General features: G+C 38.5%; 1 protein-coding gene and 1 pseudogene across 1 annotated transcript in view; both read right to left on the minus strand.

Annotated features, from left to right (window-relative positions):
- The window catches only part of DPYSL3 (dihydropyrimidinase like 3), a 113,470-nt gene extending 100,765 nt beyond the window's left edge, over positions 1-12,705 (minus strand). The window contains exon 1 of the mRNA XM_011367489.2: positions 12,175-12,705. Coding sequence (XP_011365791.1) covers positions 12,175-12,552 — 378 coding nt within the window. The 5' untranslated portion in view covers positions 12,553-12,705. The remainder of the gene's footprint in view (positions 1-12,174) is intronic.
- A 9,141-nt stretch (positions 12,706-21,846) lies between these two features.
- On the minus strand, positions 21,847-21,965 carry LOC111744390 (annotated as a pseudogene).
- Positions 21,966-25,595: the final 3,630 nt, after the last annotated feature.

The raw sequence follows: 25,595 nt of genomic DNA on the forward strand, positions 1-25,595 counted from the left end.
CCTGTTACTGGATCAGTTAGTTATCTTATATATTTACTATTACAATACATAGAGTGACTGCTTATCACCTCTAGTCCTTCCTTTTGTTTCCTATAGATTATTCAGCAGAGGGGTTTAAGTCAACTAATTTACACCAAATATACTGAGCACATGTGACTATGGTGGACACTGAGGAAGAGCAGTCAGGAGTGAGTGGTGAGTACCCTTACAGAGCTGAGTGAGTGAGGAGCGTGGACAGCGTGCTGGGCTGGGGAATAGACAATTTGGTTCTTAGCTCTGCCCACCCACCCCCAACCCCCTTCTACTAACGGCATAACTTAGACGAGTGACCTAATCTCTCTTCTCTCATTTGTAAAATCGGTGTAATTATAGTTCCTCCCTCCAAGGGTTTTTGTGAACAGATTAAATAAATTTTAAGTGCTCTAAAAAGTGCCTTGGCGCAACACTATTCACAGCAGACAAAAAACGGAAAGCCAACTGTCCACTGGCTGGTGAGTGGATAAGCGATGGTATAGCCATGCACGGGAATAATATCCAGCTACACAAAAAAAGGAATAAAGTACTGATGCACGCTACAATATGATGAACCTTGAAACATTGTACTAAATAAAATAAGTCAGACCAAAAAAGGGGGCGGGGGCACATACTGTGTAATTCCATTTATATGGAATGTCCAGAACAGGCCAATCTATAGCCAAAGCAGAACAGCGGTGGAGCAAGTAATGAGGAATTAGTGCTTCCTTTTGAGGTGATGGAAAAGTTCTAGAACAAGATAATGATGACTGTACAACACTGTAAATGTACTTAATACCACTGACTTGTACTTTAAAATGGTTAAAAATGTAAATCTTATGTTATATATTTTTTACCACAGTAAAAAAAACAACAAAATAAAATACTGCCTGATATATAAGAAGCACTCCACAATTATTATTTTTCATACTTATTCCCCTCTCAAGGTTTCAGTTTTCGTATTTATAAAGCGAAGGGGACAAAATAATCTTTGAAATTGCTTCTAGCTCTGAGATTCCACAGTCTAGCTGGATGCATCTGCCTGTTGATGAAGAATTCTTTTCATGAATATCTACTTCCTGCCCTCTCTCTCCTCTGGCCTGACAGAGACCCAGTGTCCTTCTCCTGAGCACTCATTTTGAAGCTGTCACCACCTCTTCAAGTACCTAATAGATCTCTGATTGGTGGTGGCCCTGAAGAGGCTCATGGCAGACTCTCAGTAAATATCTGGTGGACTCATGAGTGGACAGAATAAAAAACGAATGGAAGAGTGAATGCACAGCCATTGAGTCTCCCCGCAGAACCTCAAGTGGAGGCAGCCCTTGCCGAATTCCTGAGCTCCACGACAGAATGCTCGTGGTGACCGTACCTCTTCCAAAAAGTAATAAACACCTTCCCAAGTACACCCACCCTTTCTCTCAAAATCCCTAATCACACTTTTATTGGACAAGCCATTATTTCAGCTCCCAAAGCTCCATAGTTTTAATCTGTTGCCATGTCTTAAGGGTGAGTGAGGCTAGCATTCTCCCCGTTCCCTTATGTCACCATCTGCCAACATTCTGAGAGGACTTCTTTCCCACATTTACCTCTCCTCTTTGCAGTTCCAAGCTGTTTGCTGCCTTCACACTTCTCCACTTCCTAGCACTCCAGCAAAGCCGTATTCTAACTTTGACTTCCTTCTTCCTCATCACTTGGACTTCCTTTATTTCTGTCATTTCCAAGTGAGCCTCTTAAAACTTCTCCTTTCTTCTGTCTCTGTTCTTTACAAAGCCGTGTTGCCACTTCACAGATTTGCATTCCTAAAATGTCCTGCACTGTTCTCCCCTTCATTGTCAGATATGTATTTTTAATTTCCTCCTCCAATCTCAGACATCCCAAAAGAGGGAAATGAGTGTTTCTTGTTGAGCCTTTTAGATTGTCTTGTTTAGTTACCAAATCTCCTTCAAATGTTTGAAGTTTTTCACACTGAAAGTTGCTAGGGTTCATTCTGCCACTCTAATACATATGCGCGCATGTCCCTTTTCTTGTATTCAAGACCAGGAGTTGACAAACTATTGTCCTTAGGCCAAATCCAGCCCACCACCTGACTCTGTAAATAAAGTTGAATTGGCACATAGCTACCCCGTTCATTTACATATTGTCTATATAGAGGCTCTTGCTATACAGAGTTTAGTAGTAAAACAGACACTTGATAACCTGCAAAGTCTAAAATATTTACTATCTGGACCTTTACAGAAAAAGTTTACAGACTCCTGTTGTAGACAATGAAGGGACATCTCAGCCTTTATTTTCAAATTCTTAGCTGACAGCATGCATTGCCAGGTGCTGGCTTCATTTCAAATCCTCCACACCCATTTGAAACTCCCTGACCCTGTAATCTCACTAAAAAATCACGTAAGAGTACCACTGGCTGGCTTCCTGACTCTCCCTTGGTGGTGTGTAGGAGAAAACTATATCTCTGGAAAGGTTTTCCCTCGCTATCAACTGTGTGAGATATCATCATTCATCAACTGTATTTTTTTTTCCCTTCTCACTATGTATCCATTTATCACACAACTTTCCATTTCGTTGTTTTTATTTATTTCTAAGTGATAGGATGTGGGAATATTAGAGGAAAACAGCCCCTCCCTACCAAATCAACCGAAGCATTGAATCTTTTCTCATTGGACATAGTCTAGCGGCTTAACAACAAACCAAGTAGTTCTGTGCTTGACAGAGACTGTCCAGAATGGGCAGCGTGTGGACTTGCAAGGCCCTGTAGACTGGATTTGAGCCCGAACTCTGCCACCATCCTTCAAATACTGTCTGCCCTTGGGAGGTGCCTTTAAATCAGGCCGACCTCCCAGTGAGCCATAGCACCCAATAAAAATTATCATTAGGCACTTAGGGCTTCTCATGAAACTGTCCTACTCCCTCTCCGCTTCTTCCTTCCCTTTCTCTATCTCCTAGATGCTTTCTAGGGCCTCATATCTTCCCATGTTTTCTGATTTAGCTACTGTGTTCACCTTTTGGACTAGACCAAATTCTGCTTTGCTATTTCAATTTTGTGAGCCACATCCTCTCACTCTCCAGAAAGTCCCACCAGTTAGCAGGCATTTTATTTTGGATAATCCTTTTCGCCAAGTCAGCTCTAGGTGCTGGACCCCATTTGGCATCGATGCTTAACTGCTACCACATAAAAGGAGAACAGAAAAGTTGTATGTCAAAAGCAATCCGACAGTCCTAGCACTTAAATCCTGACTTTGTCTATTTCTAATTATATGATTATACGACGTCAGGTAACTTCTCTGAGGTTAAGTTTCTCCTCCAGACTATGTTGATATCAATACCTATTTTGTAGAGTTATCATGAGAATTAGAGACAGTGTCTTGCATAAATTAGTTACCCATAAATGGAACTTTTCATTTGGACATAACTTGGACATCATATTTGTGCCTCCAAACCCAAGGAAAAGTAAAATGCCAAGAGATGAAGGTTAGAATGACTTTGGTAGAGAAAAATTCTGTTCCTTTGGTTGATCTCCTTTTACAACTTTAACTTTCTATGTTTTAACTCCAGCTAAGATTTAAAATCTTCTTCATCCCACATCTTTTACTTTGTCCCCACTTACCTGGCTCTTGTGACCTTTAATCTCATCTGCTGTTAAGCAATGTTGTCCAGGCTGTGCCCTTCTTTCTTACAGAATTTACACAAAAGGCTTCCCAGGCTTTATACACTTAGAGTCCTGCCTGTGAGGTGTCATGCAGAAAGTGACCATCCCATGCTCAGTGTTCCTGTAGCATATAATGACCATACCACATGCGGACATCTCTAGGAATTTTCCATTGTCCAAGAGTAGTGAAATGAATATGTACAAAGATTTATCTAGAAGATGGTCAATTGTCTCCTTATTTACAACAGCAAAAGAAAAGTGAAATCAAAATTGAAAAAGAACTTAAATATCCAATTTAAAAGTAATTAGTAATTAAATATGTACTATCTCACAATGGAGTACTATAAAGCCATTGTAAATAATGCTTTAGAAAATCTCTGATGCTCTGAAAAGATGCCCTAACAACTTAAGTTTAAAAATATAGTTTAGGGTTTCCAGTACAGCATGTAAAGAGCTCCATCTTAACAATAAGTGAAAAGCTGAGCAAACTGACAAGTCGATAACTCTTCTTAGATCCAGCAGAAAGGTGAAGTCACAGGGAAAGCCACTGCCCCCAAAATTGGGGAGACAGACAGGTAGATACAGAGAATCACTTACCTGAGCAGAAACCCACAAGCAAACACTTTCATGGGAACTAACCAGGGCAGGAAAACCTGACCTGTAGATGACAAATTGTTGGAGGTTCAGTGTGAACAATTCTAAGAGTTAAAAACTCCAGGGGGACCCAACTGTTGGAGGGCCCTCACAGTTATGACCATCACCTCCAAGAGCTCTACTAGGTCCTCACGGTGAATAGTAGAGAAAAATCTCCTCCTGCTTCTGGCAGGGGGAGGGGAAAAGGAACCATTTCAAAATACACCAGACCATTCTGTTCTCCTTAACAAAGCCCATCTTTGGGAGAAACTATTTTCTCAGAGCCTAACCTACCTGAGGGGGAAGGGGGAAATCCATATCAGCCACCTCTGACCTTCCATGTGAGAGAAGGGAAATGCACAATTCCAGCCCCCTCCCGCCATCCTGTCCCACCTAAGGGGGGCAGGCACTGAGAAGCATGGTGAAGTCCACAGTCCACAGGCATGAGTTAACCGGGAGACTAAGTCCTAATCATAAGACTATAGAATGCTCCCATCCCTCCACGCCTTACTACTATATTACTAACGTTGTATGTATTGGAGTTCATTTCATCCACTGGTTGTATCCACCTTTTAATAAAAAAGCACAAGGCATACCAAAAGGCAAAAAACATGGTCTGAAGATACTGAACAGACATCAGAACCAGAGTGGGATATGGCAGGAATGTTGGAATTATTAGACCAAGTATTTAGAAAAATTATAATTAATATGCTTCAATGAAAAAGTAGATAACATGTAAGAACAGATAGATAATGTAAGCAAAGAGATGGCAATTCTAAAGAATCAAAAAATGCTAGAAATAAAAAACACTGTATGAAGAATGCCTTTGATGGGCTCTTTACTAAGCTAGACAGGACGGAGGAAAGAATCTCTGAATTTGAGGATATAATAATAGAAACTTCCAAAACTGAGCAAAAAGAAAAAAAGACTAAATAAAACATAACAAAATACCCAAGAACTATGGGACAACCACAAAAAGTGTAACATGCATAATGGGAATACCAAAAGGTGAAGAAAATTACATCAAACACTAAATTAATGTCAAACACCAAACCACAGATCAAAGAAGCTCAGAGGATATCAAAACAAAACAAAACAAAATGAAAACAACTATATCTAGGCACATCATATTCAAATTTCAGAAAATCTGAGATAAAAAACCTTCTGAGAAGCCAGAGGAAAAAACACCTTACCTAAAGAGAAGCAAGGATAAGAATTACATCTAACTTCTCAGAAACCACCCATGCAAGAAGAAAATAGAGTGAAATATATAATGTGTTGAAAGAAAAACCAGCCTAAAATTCTGACCTTGGGAAATATCCTTCGAAAATGAAGGAGAAATAAAGACTTTCTTAGACAAACAAAAATGAGGAAATTTGTTGGCTACGAATTTGTAGATCTGTCTTACCAGAAATGTTAAAAGTTCTTCAGAGAGAAAGAAAATGACATAGGTCAGAAACTTGGATCTACATTAAAAAAAGGAAGAGTACTGAAGAAAGAATAAGTGAAGACAAAATAAAATAAAATCTTTCATTTTTCTTAACTGATCTAACATAAATTAATCCAAAATAATAGCAGCAGCATATTCAGTTATGCATGTGTATACATATATATGTATGCTTATAAGTGAGATGTATAACAGCAAAATTAACTTAAAATATTTTGAGCTAAATAAAAGTAAAAATACAGTGCTTAGAGGGAAATTTATAACATAAAATGCATATATTAGGGAAAAAAAGGCCTAAAGTCAATAGTGTAAGCTTTCATCTTAGGAAACTAGAAAAAGAAGACAAATTAAGTCCAAAGTAAGCAGAAGAAAAGACAGAATAGAATTTAGAACATAAATCAATGAAACTGAAAACAAGAAATCAATAAAGAAGATTAACAAAACCAGGAGTTGGTTCTTTGAAAAGGTCAATAATCAATAAGCTTACAGTCAGGATAACTAAGAAAAAAGGAGAGAAGACACAAATTACTAACAACAGAAATAAAAGAGGAGACATTGCTACAGATCCCATGGATATTATAAGAATAATAGAGGAATATTATGAAAAACTCTATGCCCACAAATTGGATAACCTAGTACACTGACCGCTAACCAGCACCGAGTCTGTAGCCTCATTGCGGCCTTCAATAGTTTTGAATTTTTCTCTTAGATACTAGTCCATAAAAGAACATATATCTTTGAAGAACTGGAAATGACAATGAACTCATTAGTGACTCTAATATTAGAAACACTGACTTATGGCTTTGGTCATACAAGCATTCAGCCAACTAGGTAGTGAAGATGAGCTACTGAGGTACAAGGAAAAATATCAGGATTTCTGTTTGTATTTCTGATAATATCTCTTCCTTCCTAGTTTTACCTTTATTCGTATTGTATCAAGGTCACAAGATATTAGTCCATTATTTGTACATAATTTATTTCAATGCACAAGTGGGTACATATACATGCATAGAGAACATGCTCGAAAATTTTTGCATAGAGATGCACAATCAAAAAAGCTTATAGACTATTACCAAAGTGACCATTTGGTCTCGTCCCCTAACTTTAGAAAAAGAGAAACTAAAACTCAGAGAGAAAAGAGGTAACGTGCCCAAGTGCGATAGCTGGTTAAAGGCTGGGTCTCCATTAGCTGAGACTGCTAATGCCTTATGTTATTTGGGGTTTAGTTTTCTTTTCTGCCTCATCTCATTCTTTTGGCGGAGTAGAACTGTTTTGTGAATGTCATATGAGTCCACGTTAAGAGTACAGATAAATTTTAATATTACATTTTCCTAGAAGTTTAATATTTAAAAAGCGTTCATACACCTAAATGGAATTTTTGCCTCCTCTCAAAAATGGAAGGCTAAGCTTCCAGTCACAGATTGCATTCTCCTCAGCCAGATTTCCTATTCCTAGTAAGCGTTATCCACTCTCTCACAGAAATATTAGTTGAAGGGATAATGCCCAGTGGAAATAAATCATAAGGAGAATCAGCAATAGAAATCACTGACAGAAAAGCAACACAGGCAGTCTCTAGCTGTCTTAAACATTACTTACAAGAGCCGTCAGCAAAATCCTAACTCCAGGGACCATTACTTTGAGGGAACTCTGCCAATCGAAGCATTACTTGGAAGACACATTTTTTATGTTCCTCAAATGCCCAGTGTCAAACTAAACAAAAGTTCTGAAAGGTTTCAAACATTTCCAAGTTTGGAGAAGTGAGTACACTTCCAGATTCAAGTGTGGCCTAAGGGCCAGGTAAGCAAGCACCTTTTTTTTTTCCTAGTCTAAATGCAAACTTTCACTTGTCAGAGGAGCCTGGTAAAATTAATTTACACTGCAGGGTTTGGATTCGGATGACTCCAGAGGGCTTTATAAACCTAGGATTCTATTTTCAGCCATCTTTCCTTATGCGGGCTAAGGAGGAGAACTTCAGTGTCTCTGAATCATTTTGAAAACTTTTCGCCCAGGACCAAAAGAGCAAATGAAAAATAGTGAAAAAGCGAAGAGACACATCTTATTGGTTTTGAATGCTCTCCTTCAACACCTAGAACCCCTGCTGACTTCATAAAGGAAACATCTTACACAAAAGTGGCCCACGTGGGAAGCAGGGAACTAGAAATGACCCACAGCTCCTGAGAGGGAGTTATCGATAGACCCTTGTAATCATATGTCATTACTATGTTTTCGCTGGATGAGAGTCTCTGCAGTATCATTTGCTCTTGGCTGACCATATAACATAATTCTCCTCCCTTTAGTAATTTCACTGCTAGATTCTGGGAACCATCTCGAGAAATGATGGAGAATATTTACTTTTCACTTAGAATTGTTTTTAATGCTCCTACTGTCAAAAATTATTAACAAAAAGTATGTGAGCCAACCATGGAGGATTTTGGCAATATGAACACCTATCATGAGAAAAATCAAACTATAAAATTTAACAAGGTGTTTACAGATAGGTCCAGAACCACAATATAAATACCCCATCATATCTCAAACGTGGAATTTGGCATTCGTAGTATAACTCAGAAATATTTTTATTTTTTTATTCTATCAAACACTTTTATTATTTAATTCTTTCATAATTTATTGATTAATTAACTAAACTCATTTTCTAATGGTGTGACTAATGAGTAGATATGCTAGATACAAAGCATATTTTGAGTTTACCAAGACATTTTTTAAAAACCTTTTTTGATAATTTTGCAATCAACTTGGAAGAACAAGGATTTTGCAGTTATTGTACTTAAAGGCTGAGTAAATGCTTTCCAAGCATCATGAATATTTGGGCTGGTGGCAAGATGAAGGAAGGTTTCTAGAGACGTGTGGAAAGATGTCCTTGCTCTACATTATAGTAACATGTCAGGTGCAGACACAATGGTCAGGCTCATTAAATTTAAATAAAGCAGCCTCTCAGTCTGGGAAGAGGATGGATTCTGGAATTAGAAAAAATCAGTTTGAATTCTGGCTCACCACTTATGATCTATGTGATCTGGGGCTAACCACTTAGAGTCCCTGATTTTTGATTCCTTTATCTATAAAATCATTTTCTTTAAGAGAAAATAAAAGGGAGAGGGATATGTATTTATGCTAGGTACATAGAAAGTACTTATAGAGAAGGACTCACTATCAAATCTGCAGATGGTCCAAAACTTGGGGTAGGGATGCTATATCACAGAATTGATGCTGTATCAAAATTATCATGGTATAATAGAAAGATGAACTCAGATGGTGATGAATATTATAGTGGGAAGAAAAATAAAATTCTACAGTTAGTGTTCCCTCTCTCCTTTTGGTTCTAAGTTCAGTTGTACCAGCATAGAATGGAGAGCTTATGTGGAAAAGTTTCTGAAGGCCTGAATGATAGGAATTTACTATGGAGACAATAGTAGGACATGGACACTGAATTATCAGGTGTAATCTTGTACTATAGAAGCATATGGTGTATATAAATCAAGGAAGTTAACTAGCCTAATTCACTTTGCCATGGCCATATCCCATCTGGAGCACTGTGTTCGGTTCTGGGCATTGTATTTTCGAAAGAATATTTACAAAATAAAGTAAACCCTAAAAAGGAAATCAAAATGATGAAAATGATCATACAAGGAAAAGATGAAGAAGTTAGGAACACATATAGAGCAGTAAAAATCAAAGAGTAATACCAATTAATACGTATTGAGTACTTATTATGTGGAAAGTAGTCCAAGATACATGGTTATAGTCTCATAATTTTTAAGAGTTGGGCCAGGTTTTACCCCAGTAGTCCATCCCCAGATCTGGGAGAGATACTGAAGCAATTTTCTAAATATATATTTCTAATCCCTCTCTAACAAGATCGTGGTAAGATTGCACTCTCCCAAATCTTTTGAAGTTGGACATGGACTGATGATTTGCTCTGGCCAATGAAATGTGAGCATAAGTCATATTCACGACTTCAGTGTGGGGGCTGAAGAGATTGTGCACAATTTGCCACATGCTTTTCCCACCATGACTGTGTGGTCATGGAACCTCCATCAGTCTAGGTCTCTGAAGGGCAGTGATGAACAGAGCTGCCCGGCTCATTCATGCTGGCTAAGTAGCAGGAGCAAGAAATGAATTGTTATTGTTTGATTAAGGCATTGACATTTGGGGATTGCTTGTTACTGTGGCATTACCCAACCTTTTCTAACAGATACACGAGTCCACATGCTTAAAATCATTAAAATATTTCAGAAAAAGGAAACATAGTTATTCATATATTTCAAGAAGTCAGAACTAACGATAGTTTGTAGAAATTACAAGTGGGCAGATTTAGGCTTAATATGACTTTTTAAAAGAAAAGTTGCCCAAAAGTTGCTTCATGGGATAGAGAGGTCCCTGAAAATGGCAGTGAAACCAGATGATTATTTTGCATCTATATAGCAAAATAAATGGTTAAATTAAGGGGCGGCTTAATGTATTAAGTATTTATGGAGCACCTCTAATGTGCCAGGTATTTTAGCCACAAAGATAAATCCAAATACACAACCTCTATCCTCAAGGAAATAATGATGAAGTTCAGAAAGAGATAACCTATGGTGTCTCTTCTAACTGTGATTCAACCAAATTAGAGATAATAACATGTCCTGAATGAGCTGACAGCAAGCCCGAACGTACAAATAACCATGTAGCTCTAGAAATCCTGCTGATGCTTAGGTTGTATTATTATTTTTCAATTAGGAGCCAAAAGTATAGGGTTTACAAAAGGAAAGAAAACGAGAGAATTGCTGGGTTTAAAGGAGGAACATTTTTCCTCTCTCTAGTTACCATTTTTAATCTTGCAAACCCAGCGGCATATTATCTGGCTTACATCAGGGGTGTTCCAGCAAGAGGAATAGCACTGACTCACAGCAATTGTTACTGACCTTTTCCATCCCTTCTTCCACCCCTTAGAGTCAGGAAAGGAACATTTCAACACTGATCAACTCAGGCTCCTCTGACAAGTGAAAGTTTGCACTTAAGCCTGAAGGAGGTAATAACCATCCTACAAGGCCATTCTTCAGTTTAGAAATCAGTCAAACCCTTTCCAAAAGGTCTAAAGTTTTTAATAAAAGGGTATTTGAGCAGGGCCTAAAGGAATCCTATATTCTAAACATGTGAAAAACACAAAGTAAGTGATTCCAAGGGACACTGACACTGTTTCTTAATGGCACTTTTAAACAGGACTTGCTTTTTCCTGGTAGTATCAATAGTTAAAGGTTTGTTTAATTTTTTATATTTCCAAAAATCAAACAGTTGAGAGAGATGTGCTTTCCTTTCCCTGGCTCTTAGCATTTTAATGGAAAAACATCTAAAACTTGGGTAAGCATTAACTCTAATTGCTCTGAGGCAGACATTTCCATTTCAAGTTATTATTCATAACAGTATTAGTGCAGAATAATATATGCAGCTGGATTCCGCAGCCATTATTTAGACAAGGGTGACGTATCTGATTACTATTGTCCCCAACTCAAAAGCGTCAGTTCGAACTTTGAATACTCCAGCCCTGCCCAGGCCCTGAATTTTCTGAACTAAGATTTTGATTTTCTATAAAATAAATAATTCAGGGCAAGCTGGATTTCAATGCTATACCTCCGGCTATTCAGTGTGACATGAGTTTCTCAGAAATACAAAGACAAGAAATTGGCTTTGGCGCGTGTAAGAGCAGCAGGGAACTTAAAGCTTATGCTGCTTCAGTGCACCCCTAATACTGTCACCTATTTTCAAAATACAAGGGTATTCTTCCAGAGCCAGCTGGATCTCTGTGGTACCCAATCTTCTGCCGAGCTAGGTACACAAATACACACCTTACAAACACAGATGTGAAATGTTGATCTAGGGCAGAAGCCGGGCATGGGGATTCCTGCATTTTAGTCTAGCGGCTCCACACCCGAAAGTTTCAGGGAACAGAGCTGATGCTTGAAGAGTGAGAGGGGAGACCGCCCATCCTGTACTTTTATCTGGGCACTATGGAGATGACCCCATTTTCCCAGCACCAGTTTGCCCTTTGCCCTGTTCACTGAGTGGAGATTTCATCGAGGGCCAGAGAGGGGACCAAGACAATGTGTCCGGTTACTCAGACGAGAGAAAGGCTGGAAATCGCTAAGCCTTCCTGGGCTGGTCAGGCTGACACACCCACCTAGAACCAACGGCCCGAGGGTGCGACAGGGAGGCGGGGGACCCGTGCATACAAAGATGCTGCAATCGGGGACACGCGTGAATCCTGGTCAGGGCTGGGGGGGGTCACTGTGCGCCCAGCAGAGGATGCCCTTTACCTCCTCCTAGTCCCCCCATCCCCGTGCAAAGTGAGCAAAAGAAAGTTGTGCCTGGGACATGGCGCCCCCGGCTGAGCGGGGAACAACGGCAAGCGGATAAGGGACCCAGGCCCCCCTACCTTGTCCTTGGGGCCGAGGTTCTGCAAAACCTCCTTGCCAGTGGCGCTCCGGATCTCTACCCCAGCGGGTGCAGGCGACACGGGCGCGGGCTCCCTGCTTTCCTCCCGGCCTTGGCCCCTGCGCGGGGAGTCCTCGAGCCCGGGTCGGCTCCCCGAGGCGCGGCCGCTGCCCTGGCTGCTCCGGGGAGTCTTTGCGCCCCGCTGCCCCACGCTCAGGGCATCGAAATCCAGCGTCTTGCTTTCGAAAGCTCCCTCCACGTTGCAGAACATGCCTCCGTACTTCTGCCGCGGGACCTGGTCTGTGGTGCCTGGCCTAGCCAGGTACACGGGCAGATCATCTTCGTGGGAGCTGTCCCAGCCTCTCCTGCCCGAGGCCATGGTTAGAGAGCGACAGAGGCCCGCGGGTTTTCTTTCCCTCAGGCAGAAAGGGCAGCCGCCGGCAGCGTGCGCCGAGCCACAGTGACTGGGGCGGGAGGAGGCGCCTGAGCCTTCGCGCCAGAGGCGGCAGTGCTGCTCCGGTTCCTGCCAGTCCCCAGCCAGCCAGCCAGCGCGGCGCAGGGGCCGGAGCAGGGCGCGCTCCACTCGCGGGACCACTCGCCTGGCCGCCCCTCCTCGTGCACCCTGACCCTAACGTGGCCTCACGGGCTTACACGTCCTTGTTGTCCATCAGAAGCAGAAATCTCAACTTGATGCGCGCGCGCACTCACGCACTTCGCCCAACAAGTCCCAGATTCACACTCAAGAACTTGCCTCACACATGCATGCAAACCCTGCTTTACCCACACCAACTCTCGAGTTTGGCTCACCAACTCGTCTTTCTGCCTGTCTTATGCATGTAAACCTAGTTGGCTCAGGGGTGTTAATTTCAAAGCCAAATCCTGATTTATAGACACACACACACACACACACACACACACACACACACACATTCGGATTCATCAGATTTACAATCCTAGACTTTGCTTACCCATAATCCCAGGCTGGTTTTATCCTAATCTTAAAACTGTCTCACAATTGCTCCCAGTTCTAGAATCTGCCTCACAAACCTGCACCCTCAAATAAAGAACTCCTGAATTGGTCGAAGGAAAGAGAGACCCTCTTACTTCGATGACAATCACAAAAGCCTCTAATTGACTCACAGACAAAGCTACACTTACGCCATTCTTACCTCATATGTAGCACCCTAGATTTTGTTTACCCACCCATAATTTGCCTCACAGACAATGACATTACAGATCACAGATATGCATACATCTCTAGATTTTTCCCTGCAAAATACTCCTAATACCGTCTCAGACCACAAAACCCAGCCTAATACCTCATACGCTGACTCAAGCTCAGATTTACCTCAGTCAGAACCCTACACCTGGGCTCACACATAAGCTGGGATTTACCTAAAAATGCACAGCCAAAGACTTCGCCTTCTATGTTTAAAAAAAGAAAAAAGTATTTTATTCATGTATATGCAAGCTCTCACAACCTCATCCTCCCCGCTACGTCCACCCACATACACTCTAACCCAGACGTTGCTACATAAGCAGGGTCCACAAACTGCAGGGTTTGCATGGCATCTGCACACACGGCCTAATCCTGGAACCTGCAACGCTCACGTTAAATCGGGCCCCCTTCCCTCGGAAAGTCACTATTTATTTATTTATTTATTTATTTATTTATCCAACATGAATTGAGTGCCTTCTACTCTCTTCATGAGATACTAGGGCAATGGTGTTAAACAGGGCAGATGGGGGCTTGTCCTCCCTGAGAGTATAGTTTACAGCCGCACACAAAAGTAGTCAGTCATTCGCCATTATGCTCAATGTACTAAACTTTATTTTTTGAACAGCCACATTATAAGCTCCACAAAGACAGAGATCTGATCTGTTTAGTTTATCTTTGACTATCCTGAGCCTAGAATATCTACAGGCACATAATAGGCAGTCCATAAATCCTTTTTGAATAAATGGATAACGATGGTGACAATAACAACACCGGGGAACATTTATGGAGCTGTTGCTATGTGCCAATCACTACTGTAATTGTTTCACATATATTGACTCATTTAATGCTCATAAGCATATGGCAGTCTTCTTTGTGCACACAGACACAATCGTGGAAAGCATCTGCACTGAATTCAATGACCTGGAACTCTGAAGTCCAGTTTTGGAGGGTAAACTGGATATTGGAAAATGGGATCTTGCTGGCAGGTCTGTGACTGCCTTGAAGGTTTGGGAGATGGAAGTGAACCTGAACTTGGATCAAAGACAAGTGTGTTGACACAAGTTACACTTAATTCCAGTGAGGAGAAAGGCACTTGCTAAACTGCCTGTCACTATCCAAATTCTTCGTGATTTCTTAAACTGACTTCCTGTGAACAGCTGCTCCTTTTAGATAAATGCTGACTAGTGATGGACCCAGAATTTCATGTGAAAAATCAGTAATATAGGCCATTTCCCCCACTCCTGCTCAGATAGGTTATTTCTACCTTCTTTCCCATTGTTGTTAACCTCTTCTCTGCTCATTTATTTACAGGCTTTTACAGGGACACTTTCTATGTGTCCAACACTGTCCTAGCTTCCTTCCTTTGTGGATCACAATTCCAGTGGGGCAAAACAGACAGTAAATAAGAAAGATCAGGTCAGATAGTCACATGAGCTACACAGAAAATAAGACAGCCAACATTTATGTTGACTGGTCAGGAAAGACTTAAGTCTTCGACTTCTAACTCTCTATAAACACCACTGGCACCAGCACTGTCAGCAAGGACAATAAGAATATTAACTAACATTTATTAGGAATTTATTCTGTGCCAGGCTCAGTGCTGAGGACTTTTCATATAATCTCTTGATTAATCTTACTAACACTACAATTCAGGTACAATTATTACTATTATTATTTTACTAGCGAGGAAGCTGAGGCTTTGAGTAAATGCCCAAGTAAATGACAGACTCATAACTGAAAGTAAAATATATGTACAAAAGGTCTAAGCTTTCCTTGGAGAGAGGCACATTCTGAATGTAGATGCATGCGTGTATGTGCTCATGCGTGTGTGGGCGCATGGGCATAGAGCAGCCCCATTGTTTTAGCTACATTGCCTCACCACGATGTCTGTTGCAATGTATATGCTCAATAATTACATTTGTTGATGAAACATATTCAAAGTCAACAGCTATGTATGCACATATGCATTTAATTAAGAAAGCAAAGCGGCCTTTTAAAGAAGACCTAAATGGGAATAGCTGATCTGACTTCAGTTCTGCAACTATGTGGCCTTAGGCCAAATGTCTTACTTAACTTCTTGATGTCTGTCTGCTTCATATTTGCCTCATCCACCTAAAAAGATTATTAAGCATTTCATTCCTCGAGTAAGACGTTGATGTGCTAAGAATTTCATATGCATTGCCTTAATTTTCATATCAGTTCTATAAATTTGGTGTGATCGTCATTCTCATTTTACCAGTGGAAAAAACATGGCCTAGACAAGTTAAGCTCCTTGCCCAAAGTATCACAGCTAGCACTTCCAGCTGGAATTTAAACCCTCTACTAGCTAGTACCAGAGGCTGTGCTCTTAAAAACCATCCCACAATAGACTTCTCTTGTAAGGATCCGAAGAGATAATACACAGGAAGACTAGAAGTAAGGCGTTAACAAATGAAATAATTCTAAGTGGCCCAGCTGTTCTTGGGCAAAGATTACCTTTAATCAAGACAGAAAGGACTATCCTATCAACGTCCTTCTAATAAAGTCATCAGCCTCATGAACACATGGCAATTCTGTCTTGTCTCTCCCCAGTAAGGCAGAGGATACATTACTTATGACAGTCACTAACGTAAGAGCAGCATTATGTTTATGGTCACCTTAAGTCAGACTTCCCAGGAAAGGGGCCATCCAAACAAATGTGCGAACAGCAAGCTATTTCTATAACTAGAGCTTTCAACTTTTCACACACCAGATCAAATTTACATTTCCTGTAACTCTGCAGTAAATGATTTGCCACTTTGCATTGAGATGACTTGTGATGTGAGTCCAAAGCATATCCGATCATAACTTTAGGGAAATGTGTTCCAGAGGCATCTTCTATTACCTATAGATCAGCGGATGGCAGAGACTGCTAGACAGTAAGCAGTGGCATGCACGAAGCAATCCTGATATGGCAGCCCAAAGAATATCTTTTACGTAAAATGAATTCTTATAAGGCACTGCATTCTTATAAGGCAAAAATCTCCCCAACAGAAGATAAAATGTGAATAGTCACTAAGGCTGTGCCTCCAAGGAGAAAATAGAGGAGTTATGCAGTTTACCTTGACTCAACAGTGAATTTAAATATTTTTGATCAAAACGCACCCTCTTTTTCTTCCTTGAATTGCAGAATCTGAACTTATTTTACCTCTTTCCTACTTTATGGGTACAGAGATTAGAAACCTCATTTTTACCCTACAGATGTCATCTATGATGTAATCTTTGCAAAATAGTCAGCTCTCTGCCTAATAAAAAGTAAGTGGTCAGTAAATATTAGTCTTCCATATTAGTCCTCAGAGTATATTTAGGTGTATCGTAAATATCACACAGTTTGTAATAATGAGCTTGACCATGTCCTGTAACTTTAGTTTTGCAGGGTTTTACAGAGAAATTGACACTATAATAATATTTTGTATATACGTTAAAAAATAACTGCTATTTTCCATATACCTTCACCGAACCCTAAGAATTTTCCTGACAGGCCACTACTGAATTTCAGCTCATAACTTGGTGACTAAAATGTTCATTAGAAACCTAAAAGAAGGTTGTTTTTCAAATATATGCACAATGCTAAAATCAAATTATGAAATATTTTTAATAATCCCAATTGTGCATGTAGAGATAAATCCCTGCTATTTTATAATATAGACATATAAGTAAAACTTGTAAGAATATATATAAAAATATTAGTAGGAAATGAGTTATAAGATTTTGAGTAACTTTTAGTTTCTTCTTTCATGTATTTTTATATTTTCCAAAATTTTTATAATTCCTGTGACTTACTTTTATAATCATAAAAAATGTCACTTTTAAATGTGTGTCCAGGATGTTATTTTAGGTAAAAATACATTTATTGAGCATGTCGAAAATTGCTGATGGAGAATTACTAAACCAAGCTGTTAGCTCCTGTCTCTATTATGAAGATCTATTATCTAAAATGAAAAATAAAAATAAAAGGAAGTCAAACCCCTCGTCAGAGTCAAGTTGTCACCTCATGCAAAGCACCTCAGCAGTTAGCTGAGTGAGAAAATGGTCACTATGATGAAGGCATGAAATGAGGGCTTATAAATGTCCTCCAGGCAAATCTTTTCCACCAAAGGATTAGTTAATAAGATATGACATAATCACCTTCCTAGTAGGGAGTTGGGGTTTTCTTCTCAGTTTCATATACTGGGTGTCTCTGTTTGATATTATTCTCAAATGTTCGGAAGCCAATGTCAATCAAAGAATTTTCTTTTGCCTTAAGTGGGAAGGAGACAAATGTTAAATGCTGACCAATATGATAAAATAGATATTCGCTTCAAATGCTCTAATGCTCTAGTTTCCTTGCTGCAGGTTCACAGGTGCAATTTAATCTCCTAAATGAAAATCTCTAAGTAAGGACCAATCAATCGAGTTATAGGATTAACAGAAACAACAATAAAAAGCAAATAACAACAAAAAAACCCCATAACCTGCCCAATCCCTTGCCAGCTACAATGGTTCACAACATGTTTCCAAGGTTTTAAAAAATGTACTTGTTATTGTCCCAGTTACTTTTCCTGTTTTTTTTTTTGTCCACTTACAAAAAAAAAAAAAAAAAAAAAAAAAACCTCATTGGTTTTACATTATTGTTATAACACTCACAGTTTAGTTATTTAAAATATAAACAATTCTCTTGCTTTTTGCCATCCAAAAAGAAAAATAACAGTAATTAATCCCTATTTATTTCTCCCTCCCTTCCTTCCTTGCTTTTCAATGAAAATGTCAAAACTATAGAAAAGTAGAGGGTCATTTAACAAACTCCCGCGTACTCACACTCTAAAATTTATAAATGTTAACTTTTTATCATACTTTATATCATACATTTTTAAGCAATAAAGCACACTATAGTTCGAGTGCCGTTACCTATTCTGCTCTCTTTTGCTCCCTCTGAAAAAGAACCACTAACCTCTATTAATGTTTCTTTCTCCTAGGGACCACTATCTGTTGGAATCTGATTCTTTAATTGGGATTTTTAAACTCTTTTCCCCTTACCAAATAAATTACTGTCCTAGTTTAATTATTTGCTTCTAAGAATAACCATGATATGTTTGATATAGGGATGCCCCTCACTCCTGGAAAGCTAAGGCTTGCAGTAATAACATTAAGGTTTCTCCCACTAAAATAAAGGTGATCATAACTCTTATATCAGGGCAGAAAATGCTCCACTCAAACTCTCAGAGAAAGTGTGTGTCTTCAGAGCTCTAGGTTCCTGAATCAGCTGATACAAACTCTGTTAGAAACAAGCTCGAAATCTAACCATTTTGTTGTTATTGGGGATATTTTTGTTGTTATTATAGCTTAAGTGGCTCAAGAAACCTAGACGTCAAACTTACATTTAACATTTAAAAAGATAACTTTGGTTTTGATATTCCCTTGAGCATAAGCCATGTAATGCTCAAAGAAAGGTAATCAAATAAAGTGACGATCTGAGAAGAGAAGCCCCTTTCATTCCAGACAGAAATTTGCTGGCTCCACAAGACTAGGACATATCCTGGCTCCAACACGAACAGCTAACAGGAAAGAGTGTGAATGACAGATACTAAGAGATATGGAAGGGAAAAAAAGAAAAAATAATGAATAATTTTTTCATTGAGAATTTGTAGTGATGTATAGATTCAGAACACATAAGGGCATTGGGAATGACTTCTTATCCCAGTATTTTTGTCTGATTTCATTTTTCTGTTAATAAATAACTTGTTGTTTAGGCAGCTGCCTCACTTGCCTTTTTCCTCCAGATCTTTCATAATTAAGACAAATGGATAGGAAATGGGATTTGTTCAATGTTTCAAGCTTTTATAGTGATTTATATTGGAAACATGGAGGAAAAAATATGTATGTAGACAATTAGTTTAATCATATAGCCCCAATTTCCACTTCTTATTAAGATATATCAGGGTATTTATGTGGAGTACGATATATTTGGGAAAGTCATGGATTTGGAGCGAGACAATCTGGACTACAACTGTGGGTGCACCACTGGCTGAGTGAATTCAAGGGAACTGCATAAACTCCCTTTCTGCTCCCTCATCAACAAAATGGGAATAGAAAGCTGTGTTGTTGGGAAAGAAAAGTAGGATGCTGCATACTGTCATAATTTTTCTCCACAAATGTTATTTTCTTCAGAGGCTCACTGCAATTTCTGTGACCCAAAAGGTAAACAACAAACATATGCTGGATTAATGCTATCTGGAATTTTTGTTTCTAGAACTGCATGTAGTATGTAGCTAATGATTACTAGTCAGCCTTAGGCATGACCAAAGTGAAAATCTATTCTGGAAAACCAAGGCAGATTAACTTCTATTCCGATCCTAAAACATTTGTTTCCTAAAGGTATCCTAGACCAAAAGTATAGTCAGATGTATATGTGAAATTTATTATATAAAAGTTCACTAAAAATAACAAGATATAGGTAAATGTTTTTAATGATTGGTATTTTAAAGTAGAGCTCATATTAAAATTTACTCAGTTTTGACTATATGATATCTAACAACTTTTAATAATTCTTAACATTGGCTGGCCAGTAGGAATTATAACATTTAAAGTATAATGTTAACTTGCTAAAATGTTTATTTCTTAACAAAAAATAATCCATATGACTATATGTTCAAATAACATACTATAAAATCATTAGTTGTAGCAGAAAGGATTTTTTGGCTATAAAATTTATATCTGCAAAAATATATATATTGTACTCTTTTGCTGTAAGATTGACTGATCAGTTCTAGGAATAACTAAAGAATATCGAGATGGACTAATCTAAAATTCTCAAAACCTTACATTTATCGAATACTTAAGTTAAGAGTGTTATCAAAAGAAAATCTGAAGTTAAATACTATGCAAAAATTATAGTAATTATCTGGTGAAATATTTTACTTTTAATATAATAATTTATTTTTATAGCTTAATTTTAACTAAAAATTAATTATCAAACTAACAATCTGAGCGACTTAAGACTTGGATGGGATTTACAACACATCTATAACGTTGTGTTAAGTCTGATGGATGAGACCTTGAGAATTACCCTTATAACATAACAAGGATGTAATATTGTTAGCTGGATTATTCATTGTTATGAATATAATTTTTGACATTGGCTGGCAAGCCATAACTTATTTAAAAATTCAATAATCACTAATTAAAATATAATCTTAAATCATACAATGAGGATTAATTTCACTATTTAGATTATTACCAGTGCTTTTTATACTGGATACTGAGAAATCTTTAATTCGTTCAGGATAAGACATAAATAAAACCTTCCCATAGGAAAGGCTGATCTTATTTTATTAGAAATATAACTATTTCTATAAATCTTTAAGTATTCTTCCCAAAATTCTGTATACCTGATGACATGGAAATCAAATTTGCTTATTTTTCTTTCTTTTTTTTTTTTTTGTTACTTTGAAGACATCGAGCAATGTTTAAGAAACCACTTTGAAATTTGTTCTTGTTAAAAAAAAAAACTGAATTTTTTAATTAGCCTTATTCATCCTTTTTTCTTTTTGTATCCAAAGACCAGTTCTGTTTATTATCCTAAAATAAATCAAATGCAGGAGAGACAATATGTGAGCCAAGTACATTCTCGCTGAGCTAAGGGAAGAGAACTCTGGAATAACATAATAAACAGTCTGTTTAATCAATTCAATTAATTACATATTTATGAGTACTTATTTTGTGCCAGGGAACATTCGAGGTGTTGTAGGAGTTCATAATACAGGAGGTAAGACAAAATTCAAATGCAATGCACCTCAGACTGTAATAAGTATTACAAAGGACAAGAGAAATACAGATTAGTAAAGGACTTCTGAAAAGCAAACCACAAGTCTTAAGGGGGAAGCTGGGTCAAGTCATTCTCAGCAGAGTGAGAAACAGTAGAGAACAGTGAACAATCCTGCTTGGCTGGAGAGCAGGCTGTTTGTAGGGTAATAATTGATAAGGTCAGGAAGGCTGGACAGGGCTTGAAAATGGAGGATCCTGAGTGAGAGAGAGGGGAAAAACTTTTTGATTAGGAAAATAAGTATATCCTGGGTCATACCTGCTTTGCAATACTAACCTTATCTATAGTCATAAGTGCTTGGGTTTGATTTCAGATGTAAAAATCACTTCTGCATCTGCCCTCTGCTCAAATTTCTCCTGAATTGATATTGCTATCGAAATCACTTTTAGGACCTCCATTCTATTCCTGAAGACTTCAGTGCTTTCATAGACATCAATTCTCTTGATGCTATCACCTTTAGCTATCAGGATATAGATTTCTCATCCCTTGCTAAGTGAGTTTGCTAAATCTCAATGTGTAGTGCAAGAAGTGTTTGGTGAAAGATTTAGAACTGGAAGGCAAATTTTCACAATGGGAAGTTCCTGAGTCTGCATTATGTTTAGGATGAGAGTTGATCACTTTTTTTTTTTTTTTAATGCCTACAGCACTTGGTATTCCTAGGTAGTCTCCCATCCAAGTACTAACCAGGCCCAACCCTGCTTAGCTTCCAAGATCAAACCAGATCGGGCATGTTCAGGGTGGCATGGCTGTAGACAAGAGAGTTGATCACTTTTTGTCCAGGGTTGCAGGTGGAGAACAATGGTTGGAAAACCTGTCATTTGACAGTAAAGCTTTCAGAAAGCTCAGAGCTGTGACTGATAAGATGAACAGATTTCTTTCTTACTGTGGGTTGGGCTAGGATGTGAAATACAAGATTAAATAATACAGGAACCTGAAGAGAAGGTTTAATTCTCTATGAGAGTATATTAGTTTGCCATTGATATATAACAAATTATCACAAATTTCGCAGCTTAAAACAACACATATATTATCTCACAGTTTCCATAGGTCAGGAATTTGAGTACAGGTTAGCTAGGTCCTCTGTTCAGGTCTCACTAAGCTGATCTTACGGTGTCAAATCAGGCTGAAATCTCACTTCAGTCTTGGGGTCCTCTTCCAAGCTCATTGGTTGGCGGCAGAATTCAGTTCTTTGCAGTGGCCAAACTTTGAGACATTTTCTTGTTGATTGTCAGCCAGGGACCACTCCCAGCTCCTAAAGGTCACCTTCATGTCCTTGCCATGTGACACCCTTCATAGACAGTTCATAACATGTCTATTGGCTACTTCAAGCTCAGCGTAAGATACTCTGTTGCTTTAGTCTTTGACTTCAAGTCTCACCTGATTCGGTAAGGCCCGCCATGATACGCTCCCTAATTTAAAATCAATTAAGAGCCTAAATTACATCTGCAAAATCCTTTCACTTCAGCACCTAGGTTAATATTTGCTTAAAAAGTAGGAGAAAGGATATATAACCAGGGTAGTGGGACTATTGGGGGCTATCATAGAATTCTGCTTGTCATAAGAGACATATACCAGGATCTTTAATAGGTGAGGATTCCATACTGATGCTCTTATTCCATTGGGAAAGTTGTTGAAAAGTAGGCCAGTCTGGCCATTTCTTATCTGTCTAAACAACTTCTTCCACTGCTTAGCACTTAGTTCTTAAGGATTTACCAAGTATCAATATATCTATATTTATAGTATTTGAGTAAGGTGATACAGATTTGATCATGATTAAAAATCATATTTTAATAGGAGATTTTTACTATATAATATTGAGAGTATCAATATGAATGCACAAAACAATGAGACAGGGCCTGGTAATCTGCAATAAAATATATATTGAGTTACTAAGATGTTTTGTCTTCTGTTGAGTGGAATTCTTTTGAAAGTCTTAGTGGAATAGTGAAAAGAGCATTAGGGCATCAGGATTCTGGTTTAGGCAGCACCAGATACTAGCAGAGGCCTTTCAGACAGGCCACTGTAGGTCTCTGAATCTTAACAATTTGCACAATGGGACAATAAACCAAACAGACAGATAATCTATTTTGCAAAGTTGCTCTAAGGATTTAGTAAGATGGCTGTAAGGATCAAATAATAATAGTTGCAACAAATGAATATAATATGAAAAATTATATAAAATTTAGGGATAAGTTCTTAGGCAAAACCTTGATGCCTTATTAGTTAGACAAAACATGCCCCCCACCCAATATTTAAGCCAGAGAAGCCCAGTGTTGTGGACCAGAACAGTGGCAGACTCTTGCTTCACATGGTTACAATAAGATGATTCTCCCAGCTATGCAGCCTTCATCGACTGCTCCTACTACGGCCTCGGCAGCCCATTCAATTCTAGGTGGCCTCAAAAGTTTTCATGTCAAGGCTCAGAAGTAGTCTAAAGTTGGCAACTTGAGAACGTAATTTATGCACACATGGCCAAGTCTCCCAACTCCTCTGCAGGAGATTCATTTACAGGACACTTTACGCTGAGTTGCAATAAAAGTTTCTTCTTCTTATATAATTTTTAAAGGAGATGATGAAAGTACATAGAAGAACATTCAGGAGTTAAACCTTTTATACATGTTGTGAACATTAAAGAAATTTCTGTAATTACTAGAGCAGACTTAGTGGCATCTCAATGATCAGCAAATTACAGCCTATGGGCCAAATCTAGTCAAATATCTTTTTTCCTGTGACATACCAGCTGGATTTTTTAAAAATATTTTTAAATAATTGAAAAAAAATCAGAAAATATTTTATGACATGTGAAAATTTTATGACTCAATTTTCAATGTCCATAAATAAAGTTTTATTGGAAGAGAGTCATATTCATTTGTTTACAATTTTCAATGTCCATAAATAAAGTTTTATTGGAAGAGAGTCATATTCATTTGTTTACATATTGCCCATCGCTGCTCTCGCATGCCAAAAGCAGAGTTGAATAATTGCAACAGGGACTTTTGTAGTCCACAAACCTGAAAATATTTGCTGTCTGGCCCTTTACAGCAAAAGTTCACCAACCCTTGATTCATAGCAAGTTCAGGTTGGTGTATGTGAAGAATGATAGGTTCTTGTCACTTTGGGAAATGTTAATAAAGTACAGTATTTTTAGAGGGCAGTTTGACAATAGACACTTAAAAATCTGCATAAGATGCATCTGCCAGGTATTTCTACTGCAAGTGGAAATACCCAGGGCACATTCTCGGAAGCAATGCTCTCTGGTGTCTCTGAGACCATCTCTATTGAAACTGCTGTGTTGCCTACACTTCCTAACTTGTAGAGGATTCCCAGTTCTCTCTTCCCTGTCTACAGGGTGTAGGTGAAAGAGTCTCTGTAGGAACTGTTCTTTCAGCACCACATCCCACAGGTGTTCTCAAATGCAGGTCACACACCTGAATGCAGACTGTAACTGATGAATCCTCCAAAGAGCAAATCCTTTCACCTCCCAGGATTCTCTGTTTTAAATGGCAATAGTCTCATATGGATTGCAACTCACATGAGTCCGTTTTTTTCCTAACACTAGAATACTTGGACTTTTTCTAATTTTTTTTTTCTTTGAAGAGTGTGTTTTGACTCTCTTTGGGGAAGCAAATACTTATAGTTTTACAGTCAAAAGAAAGATTGTGCACCTAGTCTTTATGGTCTAGCATCCTATTTTGGCCTTACTGTGTTTTAAGTCAAAACGCTCTCCTTCAAATTTTAACATTATTTTCAAAGAGTTGAAATTTTGTGCCATGTGTTAAGAAAGACCAGAAATCTGGACTGGGGTTAGCAATTTAATAAATCCAGCTTCCTTCTATTCCTGTTTCTAAATATGAAGCAAATTGGTGTTTTAGCTAATGTTTCTATGTCTGTTAAAGGTAGAATCTGAGAATGACCCAGGAAATTTTAATCATTAAAAAGAGAGAGAGAGAGAGAGAGAGAGAGAGAGAGAGAGAGAGAGAGTCATTAAGTAAACCAGTTCTACATATTCCTGCCATTTTGTACGAAATAGCTTTTGGTTCCACTTCACAGAGGCGGGCAATGCATGGATTTGAAATATGACATGGGATATAGCCTATGTGGTTTAGTGTTGATTATAGAAATTGGAATTCCCTTATTTAAAAAAAAAATTCCTATGGTTCTACCAGATGTGTGCACTATGCATAGTCGATGTGTCAGTCATTGTGGTACAGGGGCTCCCAACATTATGGAGGAGACAAACAAATTGTAACTGAAAATATAGCCTAAATGCTATCAAAAGGATCAGCTCAGACATGGGACACAAAAAGCCATCTTTGGAGAATGAGAGAAACCCAATTCTAAAGAATGAGTAAGGAGAAACAAAGTAGCGTTGAAGGAGCATGCT

This window comes from Pteropus vampyrus, unplaced genomic scaffold (assembly GCF_000151845.1).
Source record: "Pteropus vampyrus isolate Shadow unplaced genomic scaffold, Pvam_2.0 Scaffold134, whole genome shotgun sequence".
Lineage (NCBI taxonomy): Eukaryota > Metazoa > Chordata > Mammalia > Chiroptera > Pteropodidae > Pteropus > Pteropus vampyrus.